Source organism: Bos taurus, chromosome 27 (assembly GCF_002263795.3).
Source record: "Bos taurus isolate L1 Dominette 01449 registration number 42190680 breed Hereford chromosome 27, ARS-UCD2.0, whole genome shotgun sequence".
In the NCBI taxonomy this organism is placed as follows: Eukaryota; Metazoa; Chordata; class Mammalia; order Artiodactyla; family Bovidae; genus Bos; species Bos taurus.
Genome location: NC_037354.1, coordinates 7,651,719 through 7,668,600, shown reverse-complemented (window position 1 = coordinate 7,668,600; position 16,882 = coordinate 7,651,719). Strand labels below are relative to the sequence as shown.

The window sequence follows — 16,882 nt, the reverse complement described above, 5'->3', positions numbered from 1 at the left end:
GTGCATGTGCCTATAGATGGAGCTGCTAAGTCGCTTCAGTCGTGTCTGACTCTTTGAGACCCCATGGACTGTAGCCTGCCAGGCTCCTCTGTCCATGGGATTTTCCAGGCAAGAATATTGGAGTGGGCTGCCATTTCCTCCTCCAGGGAAGCTTCCTAAGTCAGGGATCGAACCCGGCTCTCATGTGCTGCACTGGCGGCAGGCTCTTTACCACTAGTGCCAGCTGTGAAGCCACCGTAATATTTATGACAGCTGGCAGAGCTGTACAAACAGAGTCTTATCAAATATTTTAATACAGGTGCTAACAGCAGACACTTATATTATCAAATGCATCTGTATAAACAGTGTGATTTCATACACAGTACTTACCAGTAACCATCACCACTGCAGGTTGCTATTCTTTTGGAATCTTTATGACTCCAGGCAATGCAGAATATCCCATTTTTTCCATGCTTCAAAAAATGCAAAATACCTATCAATAAGAAATAATTCACCCCTTTTTTCTCTTATTTATTTACTTCTTCTAATATTACTTTTCTATTAGGAACTTGCTCTAGATGATGCTACAGAGACTTTATTGTGAACAACAGAAAGCTGAATACACACTTAAAGAATGCGTAAAGCCATCACACTTAAGAAACAAAACGATTGTTTTAAGACATAAACTGGGCGGCTCTATTTCCTTTTTGGGGACACTGATAAAGGCCCAAAGTCTGTGTCAGTCATCTGTAGAATCAAACTCAGTTTTATACCTTTTCTGGGAAAGCCCACCTTTCCCATAATGATGAAGATACTTACAGTTTTCAAACCCAGTGGTATTAAAACTACAGTAAAAGAGATACTGCAAGCAACTGTTATTATTGATTGTTCTTCTAAATTTCTAAATTTTATTTTTATAAAACAAAGAAGGTTTAAGGTTGTTATTATTATAACAAATCTCTACATTTATCTGTATTCTTGGACTGGAGAAGGGTAAAGGAATATAATTAGAGCTGGTATGATTAGAACTTTTAAAAACATAAAGGATACAATGCATACACAGGAACGTCACTCATCAACTAGGTAATGGGTGTGATCAATTCTTTTCCAAGTTTCCCAAGAATTCATTGGTGTCTTGTGACCTAAGTACCTTCTCATTAGCACTAGGCAGCCCCAACCTGACCCCATAGCCAGCCCCAAGCATCCAGGACGTCTCTTACATCATTCATGGCTTTCCCAGCGCCCAGAAGCACAGTCAGAACCAGTGTCAAAATTGCTTAAATTTAGGATAATAAATGTGGGAAAAATCAACACTGCTGGCTTCAATTAACTGTTACATGGGCCTCACAAAATAAAAAGCAGGACATTACTGACCCCTAAGTGCAGTGAGTTCATGAGGATGAACTCAGCTAATGGAGAACCCTGACTCCTTCAACTGAATGATTATAAAGACCACCTCCATTCCTGTGTCCGTCCTTATAAAGATGGACCCCCCCCCCAAAAAAAAGGTTAAAATAGTAAACTGAAGACCACCTTAGTAAAACAGCTTTAAAGCTCCAGAGAAAAAGTCACTTTATTCTCCCCTTAACACCAGCCACAATTTAAGTACAGTAATCACTGTAACCACTTGAATGCAATTTCAAGAGATCGAGGGACAATCCTAGACCCTGTTCATATCTTCTTCCCTTCACAGCTAATGAACTGTCAATGAGATTATATATATTTTGCAAATATTAACAGAACTCAGGAAAAAAATGGAAGGACAATTCAACTCCAAGCAGAAGAAGTACGATCTGTGACACTGCCAAGAGGAGAGAGGGAGTTTTACAATGTGTTATGGAAAAATGGAATTTGAGACTCAGAAGAACTAAAACATCCAACTTTACCATCTTATAGGTGATTCTACTCTAATCAGGATCAAGACAATAAAATGATTCTATGTCAAAATCTAATCAGTGACAAAATTGGGACTGTGATTTGGGACACATTCTGAGCTTAGTCTTTTTCTAACTTTTGAGTATTTGCCTAGACAATTTTGTGGAAGAGGACTTAAAATTCCTTTGAACCTCTAATGCAACTTTAGGTGAATAATTGTACCTTAGAATTAGCTACATTTTTCAGAATTCATTTTAGCATATGTATGTCCTCTTGGATTTTCTTCTAATAATGCCACCTGCTGATTAACTATTAAATTTAGAGAGAAAAGCATTGAAAATACATGAGGCCATATAAGACATTATATTATTAAGCTAGCAATAAATACATCCTACCTCATTAAATCGTTGTATCATTTTGCCCTTTTTAATATCCCAAATAAAAGCACCGTTTCGGGAAGTTGCTCCAGCAATACAATTTAAATCACCTTAGGAAACAATTTATTAGACATTATATGAAATGTTTGCCACAAATGCAACTATTTTTAAAAATGTAATTTTTGAAAAAGACTTGGGTTTGCAAAGTGCTTCAAGTTTTTTTTAATAATGAAAATTATTAATTGCATGCAAATATAAACAGAAAGTATAGTGCATAAATATATCATACAATTTCAACAATTATCAAAGTATGGTCAATCTTATTTTCGTCTATAGCCCCCTACTGGATTTTTTGGAGCAAAGCCCTAACATTGTATTCTTTCATCAATAAACACTTGAGGATGGATGTCTAATAAAGGACATACAGGATCTCTTTTATTAACGTGATCAAACTAGTATAATCAAAAAGACTATCAATAATCAATAATCAAAAAGACTATCAATAATTCCTCAGTATTGTTACATATTCAGTCAGCATTTACATTTTTCTGACCATCTAACAATTTTAGTAATCTATTAATGGTTAGGAAAGTAAATATTTCTGTAAACAAGACACATGAAAAAATTCATTTTCTCCATCAAAAACATAATGCTCTTTATTTTTAAGAAAAAAAAAATCTATGAAAATCAAACTACTGCCAAGTTAGTAGATGATTCTGAATTTGTTACAAGGCAATCAAAGAAGAGGTTTTCTCCATTAGAAGAAAGAAACAGCTATTACCCTGATACCTAGGAGAAAAAATATAGAGGAATTATTTTGTGACAAATGACTGTAAGTACTTTACAAAATAGTCCTCACCAGTTTTTCTAGGATTTTCATTCTGCTACCCTGTTGGGGCTCTAAAATTACTGGGGAAAAGTTTTCACATTTATTTGCACCTCTAAAATTTTTCCTGTGATTCTACTCTAAAAATAGGGTAAAGAAAATAGAAGTCTGAAGACATCAAATCCTTTAAAAACCCAATATATATATATTTTTTTTCAGGGCTAAAAATTCATGCGCATGAGGAGATAAGCTAAAAAATAAGCTATATACCGGCTATAAGTCAGTTTTTTAATTCATATATTAGTATTAGGACAAATAAGTAAAACATTCTACATACTTTTTAAAGTAAAAAACTCAGTTTAGTTTTTAAAGTTATTCATTACAGGAAAATTTAATGTTTTGGGAGAAAATGCCAGCGGTTTCATAGGGCATCTCTTTTCTTTTTTATGTACAGGAAAGTATAAAGGTTCTACCATACTGAGTCCAAGTAAAGACCCTAGTATCCCATAAAATCCTTCAATATTACAAAAGTAGAGTTTATACAGAATCACATGCTCATAATCAAACAGATGATCATTCTTATTCACAAAACAGATGCACCAGGGAAAGAGGTAGCATAATTTTTAGAAAAAAAATACTTTATTTTTATATGTTTGAGTCACATGAAAATATTAAGGAAAACTTCCATCATGTAAAATACATTACACCTTTATAGGGCTTCCTTGGTGGCTCAGATAGTAAAGAATCTGCCCGCAATGTGCGAGTCCTGGGTTCGATCCCTGGGTCGAGAAGATCCCCCAGAGAAGGGAATGGCAACTCACTGCAGCATTCTTGCCTGGAGAATTCCAGGGACTGAGGAGCCTGGTGGGCTACAGCTCATGGGGTCGCAAAGAGTAGGACGTGACTGAGCAACTAACACTTTACAGGCAGATCTATACAAAGGCAGCTAAAATAAGATGGGTCAGTATCTTCCTGATTTACTGTGGCTTTTCTATGTGACTACACCATACAGAAGGGCCCAGAAATCAAAGTGCCTGCTCAGGGAGTTTATTCTAAATTCCCCCAAAACTGTACCAACACATATGTTGATAGTAATTTGCCTCCACAATTATTTGGAGCAAGACGGCACTGAAGGACAGAAGATAATGCAGATGAATATAAAAGTTAGGAGAGTCATTCAATTGTACTCCTGATTTTAATAAAAAACGTTCTTACCTGGAGCCCATGAAAGGGAATAAATAACCCCTTCGTTCCCCGGGGATGTGTACACCGCAGTCAACGTGTTTATATCCCAGACTTTTATGGTGCCGTCAAATGAAGCTGTTGCTAAAAGATTGGGATTGTCAGGCTTGAATTTGCAGTCAAAAATAGTTTCCACATGACCCTAGGAATGCAGCGTAAAAAAGCACAGAAGAAAACCAGGCAAAATGTGAGTTCTCAGCAGGATTGTATTCTATTTTACAACAGAGGCTTCATGATCATTACAACAGAAGTTTGTAGACTCATAGAATTATTATGACTCAATAATAGAAATAAACCTTAGAAAACGCTTAATCCAACCTTGCTCAATTCATGAATGAGAACAAGAAAGCTTGGAGTAACTGGCAGAGATGGACTTTCTCCTTCATCCTGAAAGAACATTCTATTTCTCATTTTGCTTCCAAAATATAGAGCAACTACATGATTTCCAATACTATACATAGGGGTAACATGGCCTACACAATAATGGGAACACTGCCAAATGCAGAATATTTCCAATAAGCTAAGAAGACAGTACTTTTTAAAGAAATTTAATGTTTACAATATTTACAATTAAATACTTTTAATAGTTATAGACATCTTTATAAAAAGTTTCAGTCAACCAAAATAAATTCCTAATGTATGGTTCTCTACAAAAATAATCTTAGGACAATATTAACACATAAGTAAAAGTAAACATCACTTTATACACAAAATAAGCACTGCATTATAAAAGAGAGAAAAACCACAGACATACCAAGTCCCTAAGAAAATCCCACTTCTTGGCTCCCATATCATAAAGTCCAATGCCACCATCCAAGAAACAGCACACGGCGTGACCAGGAGGAAGAGAGAAGGCCTGATTCTGCGTCAGAGTTGGGGGTGGGACTGCTTCACTCGTGGAGGATGTGTAATGATTTTTGGTTGGGGACTGGTTTGAAACTAGAGAAGAAAGTAATAAACCCTTATGCCAGTGGCTTTCCACATGCTGGAAGGAAGTCAAAGGACTTAATTTATATAGATGCTCCTTCGTTTTCTTTTATCTAGAATTTGTATCCGTAAACTCTTAATGAGCAATGATCAGATTTTCTGCCACAGGTGTACTTTTGCAGAACTGCCCCCCCCACACACACATATACAAAATGGGATATTATTTTGAAAAGAGGTATATAGAGTACAGGTGAAACAAGATGAATAAAAATTAGTGTGAAGAATCACAGTATGTGCTGAATCTTTAATTTCTTACTGCCCATAAATTAAAACACAGCATGATTATTTTGGAATCAACGTTCTTTCAACATGCTGATATAAAAGCTTACTTCTTCCTCTACACATACAAACACACATGAAGTTTTTTCTTTTAAAACTAATAACCCTCTTCCATAAAATTTCAATCCAATGAAAATAACTATTTTTGAGATTTATTACTCACTTTAATTTAGCTTGTGGCTCAGCTGGTAAAGAATCCACCTGCAATGTAGGAGACCTGGGTTCGATCTCTGGGTGGGGAAGATCCCCTGGAGAAGGGAAAGGCTATCCACTCCAGTATTCTGGCCCAGAGAATTCCATGGACTAAATAGTCCATGGGCTCGCAAAGAGTTGGACACAACTGAGCAACTTTCACTTTCACTTAATTTACCACGCAAATTAACAATCAAAATTGTCTGACATACATTTGCATCTTAATTTCTTCTTTGTCAATGTTTACTTTTTATACACTTTCATTTCCCCAACTTTGTATAAAAGTCTCCTTGCTTAGTTATTTTCTGTATATTCTTTTTTTTTTTTTTTTTTTGCAGCTTAAACAGTACAAATCTATTATCTTACAATTCTGCAGGTCAGATCTGATACAGGTATCACTGGGTTATCACATATTTTGTCTTCTTTCAAAAAAAACTTTCCCTTAGAATGTGAATATGCTCTTGCAAATATAATTTAAAATAATGATACCACTATAAATTATTAGATCAATCTATATTAAGTACACATTGGAATACAGATAAATATTTCCCAGTATATTTGATTCAGAGCAATTTTATTTAATCCTACCACTCTATTTCTTATTTTCACCAGTACCATCATTTCATTTTTCCCATGTAGACAATTTAATATTATTTTAATATCCTCATTCAATAACATTTAAAAATATAATTTTGCTCTAAATATCTTCAATTTAGCAATATTAGATATTATGTGGCTTTGATGGTAACTTTAGCACACATATTATCAAGGGCAGTTTTTAAAAATCTGCCTTTCAGTAGCATCCAGTATTTGTTATGTTTATATCATTATATGATTTTATTTGATAGCAGCAAATATGATATTTTTAAATATTAAATTTTAACATTTTTACTTACATTTTTTCCTTGGAGGAGAATTCAGTACATGTAAGCAATGAAATCCTGTTTTCTTTAATTTAAAATTATCAACAGGTGTTGTTCTAGAAACATTCCAAATGCGTAAAACACCCACTTGGGAATCTAGTCAGATCAAAAGAAAAGCATTCTATTAGCACATTTTACTTGAAACATAAAATGCTGAGATATAAAAGTAATAACAAAATTTCAACTTGTCAGATTTTTAACACCACTTACTGACATTCTTCTCACAATGTTATATAATACAAAGAAGCAGCTGAAATGATGCTCATCCCTTAAATTTTTGGCAGGTTTTGCCATTTTTTTTTTTCTGTTTCAAATCCCCTTCTAAGCTAAGAGGCTGCTTGCTTTTGCAGCTTTTCCCAGAAAAGACAGTTATGATGATTTTATCCCCAAAAGCACCCAGTGACAAGGTGCTCTAGGAAAGCCAGTAACAGAAAACTTTCTACCCCCACCATTAACAAACCTTCCTTTCTTGAAACATTTGTAAACTGCTTCCTTGCTCACCTGCAGCCAAACAAGGACTAGATGATATGCCTGAAGAGTACCTAGAACACCCCCTGCTTCCAAAATTCCCACCTTAATAAGTTACTCCAGAAACAAGACTGGCAGTTTCTCAACTGATTGCAAAGTTACCATATGACCCAACAATTGCTCTCTTGCATACACACCCAACTGAATTACAGACATGTCTACATAAAGCCTGCACACACATGTTCATAGCAGCATTATTCATAACAGCACAAAAGTGGAAACAAGCTGAGTGTCTATCAACTGATTAACGGATTAACAAAATTTGGCATATCCATACAATGGAACATTATCCATCTATATAAAGGAATGAGTACTCATTCACACTACATCATGGATGAATCCTGAAAACTTAACGTTAAATCAGAGAAGCCAGACAAAAAAGGCCACACATTGAATGATTCAATTTCTGTGAATCCAGAATATTCACTTTTTGTGAATTCAGAATATGCAAATCACAGAGACAGAAAGAAGATCAGTGGTTAATGTACATACATGTGTAGTGACTAGGGAGTGTGTTGGGGGGTCATGGAGACTGACTGTTGATGGGTTCAGAGTCTATCAGGGGATGAGGAAAGATTCTGGAGGTAAATGGTGGTTACAGTTGTAACATAGAAACCTCTGAACTGTACGCTTTAACTTGGTGATTTTTATGATATGTAAATTTCATCTCAATAATAAGGACAGTAATAATAATACATAAAAACAAAATTCCCATGTTTATCATTAATTATATCGTGTGTAATTAAGTCAGTTAACGTATATAAATAAGAATCTACTTCCATGTGTAGTTTAAGTGCTTAAAGAATAAAGGCTTCTTTAAAGCTGCTGAAAGGATAAAGACTCTTTTGTCTTTTATGTTAGACTTAGCAAATATGGGAAGTGTTTATACAGCAGCTGAAAGTACTTGGTTTCTCTGAATCTATGTGAATGGTAAGTCATTTAATTCCTAATGACTATTTTAAATTCCTCATCGTCCCATCCTCCATCACTTCTTAGCTTTGCTGACGGTCTTATAATTAGGAAAACATGGCCCAAAACTATCAGTGAGGCTAAGAGACCTCTCATTCATATAACTTGTTTTTCTAGCCAGTACCTTTATTGTCATCCAGTCATGGCTGAAATTGAACTGCTGTTCCCTTTTGTATACACACAAACCCAGCCATGCCCACACGTGTGTACATGCATGACATATTCTGATTTTGCCAGAAACCTGGAAAACTGGGCCTTTTCATTTTTATTTGTCATTATGTTAATGATACACAATAGAAATAAAAGTAAACTTGGTATTTACTGTAATAAATGATAATATTTGAGATATTAATGTTTTATACAAAATCAGTCAATAAAATAGTGCAATTTCCCTGAGTCAATTAAAGAATATGCACATATTTAAAACTCTGGGGAACAAGGTAAAGTTACCTCCAGTTATAAACATCCCAGGAGCACTAGGAACCCAGGCCAGACACTGCACAGAAGCTGCTGCGCTGGGAAAACTAAAAGTCGTTATGCAACAAAGTGACTCGGAATCCACTAGGCGAATTCCATGATGCAGATTAGCCACGAGCAGATAGTCAGTAGAGAGTGGGTCCCACTCCAGGGCCGACACAGGGTCCTCTTCATCTGTCCCTTCAAGAGAGTCGGGTCTCAGCACGTGCTTCTGACTTTTATTACCTATTCAAATGTAAGGAACACGGTTTTCAACAAAATTTCCAAAATAAGACTAATAAACTGAGATCATTTGAACTTCCTCTTTGCAGACCACTGATTCCAAGAGTCCTGGGAATACAAGTGTGGCATTTTTATGTGGAAGTCATAACTGACATGCGAATGAAGGAGAATTAAGAGTTTGTCCAAAGGATGACAGGGAAGCTGCAGTCAATGGGGTCACAAAGAGTCAGACACGACTTAGCGACTGAACTGCTAAGAATGCAGCTGGACAGAACTGCTTTGCTTAGGCAATCCCCAGTATCCTGGATGTCTTTCTATTTGCTACTGAGAAGTTGTTAGGGGAAAAAAAGTGGAAAAATAACCCATATGATCTTGTCAACAATTACAATTTCATTAAATTACAATAGCATAGGGGTAGGGAGGTGCTCAGAGAAGGCAATGGCAACCCACTCCAGTACTCTTGCCTGCAAAGTCCCATGGACGGAGGAGCCTGGTGGGCTGCAGTCCATGGGGTCATGAAGAGTCGGACATGACTGAGCATCTTCACTTTCACTTTCATGCATTGGAGAAGGAAATGGCAACCCACTCCAGTGTTCTTGCCTGGAGAATCCCAGGGATGGTGGAGCCTGGTGGGCTGCCGTCTATGGGGTCACACAGAGTCGGACACAACTGAAGTGACTTAGCAGCTTAGCAGCAGCAGGGAGGTGCTCACCAACAGGAAGAATATTATGTTCTGATTAAAAGCACAGGCTTTGGAGCGTTGCCTGGGTCCAAATCCTAGTTCCAAGATACTGAATCTCTGTGTGCTCACTTTTTTATTTTATGGTATAGAACACGACGACACCTTTTTTTTTTAAGAATAAATTAGTTAATTGCCTTGAAGTGGGTGTATGATAAACGCATCCCAATATTTACAGTCATCTGTCCTCATTCATATTACCATTTGCCACATCGTAATTCACTCCTGGCTACCAGAACAAACAGGCAGCGAGAAAAATAGGGAGACGAAACAAATGAAATTAAGTGAAGAAAAGGACCAGCAAACAATCCTCTTATTTCTTCCAAATTATATACACACTGGTGATAACGAAAAAAAGGCTTCTGCTGACATACCACACAGAAACTGCAATTAAATGTTCCTCTTGTTTGCAACAGAAAGGCAGTGAAACAGCTAAGTTTAGAGATTACAACCTTAACAGAAGTACCAATTATTCCTAAGTATCATAAACTTTAAAAGAAGTACTTACTCAAAAAATAAGACAATTCAAAGATACCATAGCTCTTCCTGCAACGACATCATTACCTGCTGTCTTCCAACATAACAGATTATAAAAGCAACATTACATAAGCACTACGCCAACATTTCCAAAAGGAAACAATGAAAATTTGATTAGTGCATATCCCTGGAATAATACCAAAGTCAATTTAATTAAAACATTTCTACTATGAAGTTTGAAAACAGATTTTCTAATGATCTGCTTTTGTCTAAGGATATAACCTGAAATAGCTAAAGCAGTAGTTTTCCACCTCTTTTGGCCCTGCTTCCACTGCTGCTAAGTCACTTCAGTCATGTCCGACTGTGTGTGACCCCATAGACGGCAGCCCACCAGGCTTCCCCATTCCTGGGATTCTCCAGGCAAGAACAGTGGAGTGGGTTGCCATTTCCTTCTCCAATGCATGAAAATGAGAAGTTAAGGTGAAGTTGCTCAGTAGTGTCCGATTCTTCGCGACCCCAGGGACCGCAGCCCACCAGGCTCCTCCAGCCATGGGATTTTCCAGGCAAGAGTACTGGAGTGGGGTGCCATTGCCTTCTCCCTCTTTTGGCCCTAGAATCCCCTATTAATATTAGAATTTTTACATGAAGTCCAATATGGAATAAAGTGGTGTTTTTCAGACTGAAAGGGAACAGAAGGCTTGAAGCCTCAGCTGGACCACCTACCAAAATGTCCCACCCCACCCCTGCCCAACACACACAAAGAAATCCACAGACACACTAAGCAGGGTTTAAAAATCACTGCTTCCAAATGATGGATGAACTGCACTATTGTGGGCAGTCCTCCACGAATATTTATTTCTTCCGAGAGAGACAAAGACAGGACAGCAGAGAGCTTGAGATCACAGTCTGCTCTGAGAGCCTCGAGGACCAAACAACCATCTGTGGTGACAGGAAGTCGCTCAGAAGGGAAGGGGGACCACCCCTCAGGACAAGACCTAATGGTGCTGGTATCAATGCCAATGCTCTCTTGAGTTTCAAACTCACAGTTTAGAATGCAGTGGCAGAACTGAAAAGCAGTGCTTCCTTCATTACCCGTTAGCTCTTGCATATGTAAGGAAAACATACCACAGGGCTATACTAATGTTTTGTGCACATTAATTGCTAAAGATCCTATAGAAGAGTGAAGTCAAAGAATCTGTATTGGGTTGTTACAGGTTGAATTGTGTCCCTAAGAGATGGTGAAATGTACTAAAATGTCTTACAAATAAAATTTACTTCTAATGGTTATTTGGAATCGGCACAGTACTGGATAATATTTGCACAATTATTGTGCTCTGTGTGTGTGTGTGCTCAGTCGTGTCCAACTTTTTGCAACTCCGTGGACCACAGCCCACCAGGCAACTCTGTCCATATGATTCCCCAGGCAAGAATACTGGAGCAGGTCGCCATTTCCTTCTCCAGGGGATCTTCACGACCCAGGGACAAAATCTCCATCTCCTGCATTTGCAGACGGATTCTTAACCACTTAGCCACCTGGGGAGCCCAAGCACAACTATTATTTAAAAATTAAAATACTATTAACTTTCTATGCCATGTAAATATGAAAATTACGTATGTAATTTGAAATTATGTATGTTATATGAAACATACGTAAATACGTTAATTACGTGTTAATATGAAAATATGAAATGTAAATATGAAATTACGTAAATGTAAATATGAAATTATGTATGTTAATATGAAAATATGAAATGTTAATATGAAAATATGAAATGTAAATATGTAAATATGAAATTACGTATGTTAATAAGAAAAATAAAATTTAAGACATCTGACTGAAAAAAACATTCTTACCTGGCTGAAAAATTGATAGACTTCCATCAACATGACCAAAGGCAACCTTCCCCTTTTTCTGTGTATGCCATCTGAACATGCAGATATCAGACAGGAAGCTGTGGGCGTCTCTGTGCACAGTCACCCCACTGTCTGGTCCTGAGATGGTCCAGATGAACAGCGGGCCTCTGTGGGAAGCAAATGCCACAGCATCACCAGCATTCCAGCACCAGCTAAGAGAGGCAGGCGTCCCTGGAATAAATTAAATACAGATACACAATCGAGAGATGTGGCATAAGACCATGCCATTCAGTATTATCTGCATCCTACGCTTCCATGACAACCAAAATACAAGGTTATGTTCATTATTTTAAAAAATTACCTCTTATTTGGGACTTTAATTTGTACAGTAACCCAAAAGACTACAGGGAACATGCGGAGAGAACGTCTATGATGAAAAAGTATACCTAGTTTCTGGTTTAAAACTACTCATGTGATCATATGCTTCACATACTCAAAGAGACTTACAGAGTTCTTTCTTTCTTTCAGGAAACCATATATTAGGTTGCCCCAAAAGTTCATTTGGATTTTTCTAACTGGAACAAACTTTTTGGGCAACCCAATATTAAAACAATGAATTCTTACTGTAAGCAATGAAAACTTACAAGGAGTATTTTTGTGCATAAGACCTACTTTAGGTGTTCTAGGTGTACAAGTTTAGTATGGGATACAATTCCTGCTTTAAAGGCTATTAAATATAAATTGGGGTTAAGTATTATTCTCTCAGTTGCGTCCAACTCTTTGCGACCCCACTGACTGTAGCCCACCAGGCTCCTCTGTCTGTGAGATTTTCCAAACAAGAATACTGGAGTATTCTGGCCATTTCCTCCTCCAGGGGATCTTCCCAACCCAGGGGTCAAATCCAGGTCTCTTGCATTGCAGGCATAAGGATTAAATGTACGAAAAGTTAAATGTGTTTCTATACGCATTTAATAACAAAGTTAATGCTACAAACTATGATCTTATCAGGAGTTTAGATTTAAATTTTAGTTTTGCTTTAAATTAAACAAGTCACGTTACCTAAGCCTGGTTCTTCATCTGTAAAATGGATCTGACTAAAATGAGCTGACCACCTGTTTCACATAAACGTATACAAAGTTAATTATTAAACTCTTATAATTGTCTCACTGAGAAAATTGCCTCTAATTATTGTCTTTATATTTATTTTTGAATTTTTAATGTTATATTTAAACATAAATTATCTGGTACAGATTACGTTTTTAATTAATCAGTGTACTAAGTCTGATTGGAGAAGGCAGTGGCACCCCACTCCAGTACTCTTGCCTGGAAAATCCCACGGATGGAGAGCCTGGTAGGGGGCAGTCCATGGGGTCGCTAAGAGTCAGACACAACTGAGCGACTTCACTTTCACTTCTCACTTTCATGCATTGGAGAAGGAAATGGCAGCCCACTCCAGTGTTCTTGCCTGGAGAATCCCAGGGATGGGGGAGCCTGGTGGGCTGCCATCTATGGGGTCGCAAAGAGTCGGACACAACTGAAGTGACTTAGCATAGCAAGTCTGATTATTTCATGAAATTGTGTTTTGGTTTGTACGCATCCACACACAGAACCATGAATCATGACATAAAATGTGTTTCTTACATAGACTTTCATTAGAGAGCTTGGAAAACACTACTTTAAAACCTGAGCTTACTGAAGTATAATACTTTGCTTATTGAAATAAAAATATTTCATTCAATGAAGTAAACCCCAGTTAAGAGAGATACCTTTCGTACTGTCAAGTTTAGCAATGACTTTTTGTTCTGCAACATTCCAAATGATCACTAAATTATCGGCACTGCCACTCGCAAACAGGTCAGGGTTATGTGGACACCAGGAGAGCGCTGTGATTGTTTTCTTATGTTCAGACATGATTGCGTGGAGTTTGAATTCATTATAATGGTGATCCAACTAGAAAAAATATAAATAAAACATATCAGTGCTTCTTTTTAGGTAATACACTTTCCATTAATAATCACATCATTTTTTAAAAGCTGCACATACGAAAATGAGTATATTTAATAACAAGATATGAACACAATTCAAGCTTGGTCCACTTTCAAGTGAATTCAAATGTATTCAACGGAACAAAATCATTTTTTTTAAAAAATAAAAGAAGACTCACATTAAACATATCAATTTTAAAATGAGTAAAAACAAATGTATATTTAAATATGCATAATTAAGAGATTTATTATATTTTCTGAAGCCCTATCTACTTATGAAGGAAAAATACCTTGGTCTTGAAATAATTTTTCTGCAGTTTTTAAATTGTATTTTAGTAAAAAAATGTACGTTAAGTAAGCCAACTGCTCATTACTGCATTATTAAGATATGCGAGGTTTGCAGAGCAGTGGTATCATTTGGACCTGTTTTATGTTATTGCTTCTTGGAAAGGGCATTATGTTGTTTTTATATGCAAGTGGACAAAATGAATAGCCTAATTTTCCTATTTCCTTTGTAATTGTGCCATTAATTAGTAGATCAATTCATCTATCATTTTTAACATGTTTATGACATACTGTTATATACTGTATTTGTCATTTTGTTGAACCTGGTTTTTTCCTTGAACACATAACGAACCTTTCACAGTATTATATGATACTTTTTCAAATCATTATTATATTATCTATTAATGCCACCAATCTTTGTTTAACCATATATTTGCAGTAAAACCTTAACAGCTAACATAGTCTCCTATGCCCAACGCCATGAGCCTGTTTAAAGGTATAAATGCATTTTCTGTACGTGTAGGGATGAACAGGTTTATAACTTTTAAAGTAGTTAGTCATTTAGGTTACCAATGGTAGATAATGCAGATGTAAAGTATCTAATAGAAAAAACTGCTGTAAAAGCCATTCAGCGGAAGAGTCTACAAATACAAGTGCATGAAGAAGTCATTTCGCATATCAGTGACCCTCTCTGACTTTACAAATAACCCACATGGGGTCTTAAGCGCAATGCAGAAAACTGAACTCGGGAATTTCAAATCGAGTGTTAATTAAATATTTTTATTAACTAAACTGCAGACTTTAATAGCATTTCACTAGCTTTTCAAACTTAATTAAATATTAATCTTATCCGAAAAAATGAAAAATTGAAAAGAGTCAGCATTCTTTTACCTGATAAACATAGATGGCCAGGGTGGCACAGTAGGCAAACCTGTCTCCACTGGCAGCGCACACATCTCTGTTCCACGGCTGACACCCAGCAGCCAGCAGTCCCACCTGCCTTACCTGGGACATGTTCACCTTGAAAAGCAAATTCAGAGGAATGCTGGTCATCTCCATTATTCAATAAATCACCTCTTCACTGTTTTACATCTGTGTTCCTAAATCCTTATCTCTATGCCCTGAAAAAAGTTTCCACTAGCACTATTAATCTCAGCTTTCAAAGAATGGGAGCTGAAATCTCCAAATAGCAATAGACATCAAGGCAGGTCATTTCTATTAGAGAGGTGAGATTATAAAATAAATGACGACTGACATTTGATCAAGGGCTGGGAACCCCACCAGCAGTGACGGGGACAGAGTGAAGCGTAAAGTGCTCATTCCTACCCAAAGGGTCTAGTACCACTGACTTCCCAAAGAGACAGAAATATCCAGAATTTCATGTAAATGTACCAGTTTTTAAATACTGGCAATTCATTCAAGGCAGCAAGTTCAAATGTAAAACACTGTGAGCCAACCCAGTACTGGGAGTATTGTGACCTCTGTCTCAGAACTTCAGTTTCACATTGCCTCTGGCATCCTTACAAACACTATCTGAGGTACGTAAGACAGGAATACAAGCTGGGTTACCAGTGGTCTTCATTGTGAAGAGGGGACGAAGGAAACTGGAAATCACAGAATATACATCGTTCATATGGCAGGGCAGAGGATTTTAGAGTAGACAAGCCCAGACTCAGTTATGTTAACTCTCATTTATTTAAAAAGCTACTTTCTTCTTTATATCTCTTCTATTTCATAGTTCCACTTCCTGAAAAGATCTCTTTTTTCTACTCCAATTTTTCTCTCTTCACCCCATTAAATTCCCTTATCTGAGTGGAACTAGTGATGTAAATAATATGCAGTGAAAATCAGCATGATAAAAAATCTGTGCTTTTGAGTGCTTACCAGTATAAGAAACTGCTACAAATATCTGGTTTCTTCCTCCCCTAATGACACCAAGCATTCTTGATAAATAATAAAAAAAAATACACACTTTCCCTTTCACAATGTTACAGCAATATTACTTTTCACTGAAAATATACATTATTTAAACTACATGTGAATTAAATAGGCTTTTACAGTTTATCCTTGGGATGTAAGGTTTGTGTGTAAACAAATTTTGAGTTTATATTTGGGAAAGAAACGTGAGACTGTCCACACCATTTTGCATTCCCAACAGACAAAAATGAGTGTTCCTGCTACTTGACCTTCTCACCAAAGTTGTTGTTGTCAGTGGTTTAGATGGGCCAGTCTAGCAGGCATGTAGCAGCATTTTATTGTTGCTTAAATCTGCTATTCCCTAATAACCTGTGATGCTGGACATCTTTCCATAAGCTTCCATGTCATCTGTCATCTTCAGTGAAGTGTCTTTTCAAGTCTCTTGCCCTTTTATTTTCTGCTGTAATTATTTCTTATATTCTGCTTGCTTTGGATTCAATTTGCTCTTCCTTTTCTAGTCTTCTAAGGCAGAAGCTTAGATGATTGATTTTGGAGCTTCCTTTTTTTCTAATACATGCATTCAATGCAATAAATTTCCCTCCACGCACTCCTTTTCCTGCCTCCCATAAATTGTTAAGTTGTATTTTCAGTTTCACTTAGTTCAAAATGATTTTTAATTTCTCTTGAGAGTTCTTCTTTGATCCTTATGTTATTTAGAAAAGTGCTGTGTAATCTCTAAGTACTTGGGG

The 16,882-nt window shown here is 36.7% G+C and overlaps 1 protein-coding gene across 5 annotated transcripts in view; it reads right to left on the bottom strand.

Annotated features, from left to right (window-relative positions):
* Positions 1-16,882, bottom strand: part of WDR17 (WD repeat domain 17) — a 69,713-nt gene that overhangs the window by 32,466 nt on the left and 20,365 nt on the right. For 4 of the 5 annotated variants that reach the window (XM_002698643.6, XM_005225948.5, XM_005225953.5 and 1 more), the window contains 9 exons: positions 15,108-15,236; positions 13,713-13,896; positions 11,947-12,177; positions 8,628-8,879; positions 6,654-6,776; positions 5,054-5,238; positions 4,273-4,441; positions 2,250-2,341; positions 370-452 (listed from right to left, as the gene is read on the bottom strand). In XM_002698643.6, the coding sequence (XP_002698689.3) occupies positions 370-452; positions 2,250-2,341; positions 4,273-4,441; positions 5,054-5,238; positions 6,654-6,776; positions 8,628-8,879; positions 11,947-12,177; positions 13,713-13,896; positions 15,108-15,236 (1,448 nt within the window). Of the gene's footprint in view, positions 1-369; positions 473-2,249; positions 2,342-4,272; positions 4,442-5,053; positions 5,239-6,653; positions 6,777-8,627; positions 8,880-11,946; positions 12,178-13,712; positions 13,897-15,107; positions 15,237-16,882 lie in introns of all 5 variants that reach the window. The other variant, XM_005225950.5, reaches the window with a different exon arrangement.